Source organism: Wasmannia auropunctata, unplaced genomic scaffold (genome assembly GCF_000956235.1).
Source record: "Wasmannia auropunctata unplaced genomic scaffold, wasmannia.A_1.0 LD336078.1, whole genome shotgun sequence".
Taxonomy (NCBI): domain Eukaryota; kingdom Metazoa; phylum Arthropoda; class Insecta; order Hymenoptera; family Formicidae; genus Wasmannia; species Wasmannia auropunctata.
In genome coordinates, this window is record NW_012026812.1 from 354,401 (window position 1) to 354,974 (window position 574).

A 574-nucleotide genomic window follows, 5' to 3' on the forward strand; every position below is an offset into this window, starting at 1 on the left:
TCTTTCTCTACTTCCCTCATCCAATCCTCCCCTCCCCTCTTCCCCAATATAGTCCCACACACTTCTTGCCACCCTCCAACTCCTCCCTCCTTCCAACTCCTACATTCCTCCCATACATGCTCCCACGTTTCTACACTTCTCTCACACAGCCTACATAATTTCTTTTCTTCTCTCTCCCAATACCTTCCCTCTAACATTTCATTTCCCAGCCTAAACCTTGCAACCCTCCTCCATCTACTCTCCCCCCATCCCTTCTCCAAGTACTTTGGAATTCCCTCTCCTTTCACACCCCTATACCACCTACTAAATTTTCCTTCCTCTATTCTTCCCCATCTTTCCTCTTTCTGTCTTTCCCTATCCATTCTCTCCAATTCCTCGATATCCATCTCTCCCTCTCTACTCTGTCTATCCCACTCCTCTATCTCCACACCTCTATCTTTGAAAAATTGTACCCTCTCCCTCTCCCATTTTGACAATTCCTTCCCTTTTTCCACCCTTTCCCTCATCTCCCTTAGACATGCCTGCGCCAACATACTTCCCCTTCCTTCCTCCAGTCTTTTCTCAAACCTACACA

General features: G+C 47.0%; 1 protein-coding gene across 1 annotated transcript in view; it reads right to left on the minus strand.

The window, feature by feature from the left end:
- Positions 1-574, minus strand: part of LOC105449074 — a 4,205-nt gene that overhangs the window by 3,112 nt on the left and 519 nt on the right. The window contains exon 3 of the mRNA XM_011688069.1: positions 239-567. Within this exon, the coding sequence (XP_011686371.1) occupies positions 239-567 (329 nt within the window). The remainder of the gene's footprint in view (positions 1-238; positions 568-574) is intronic.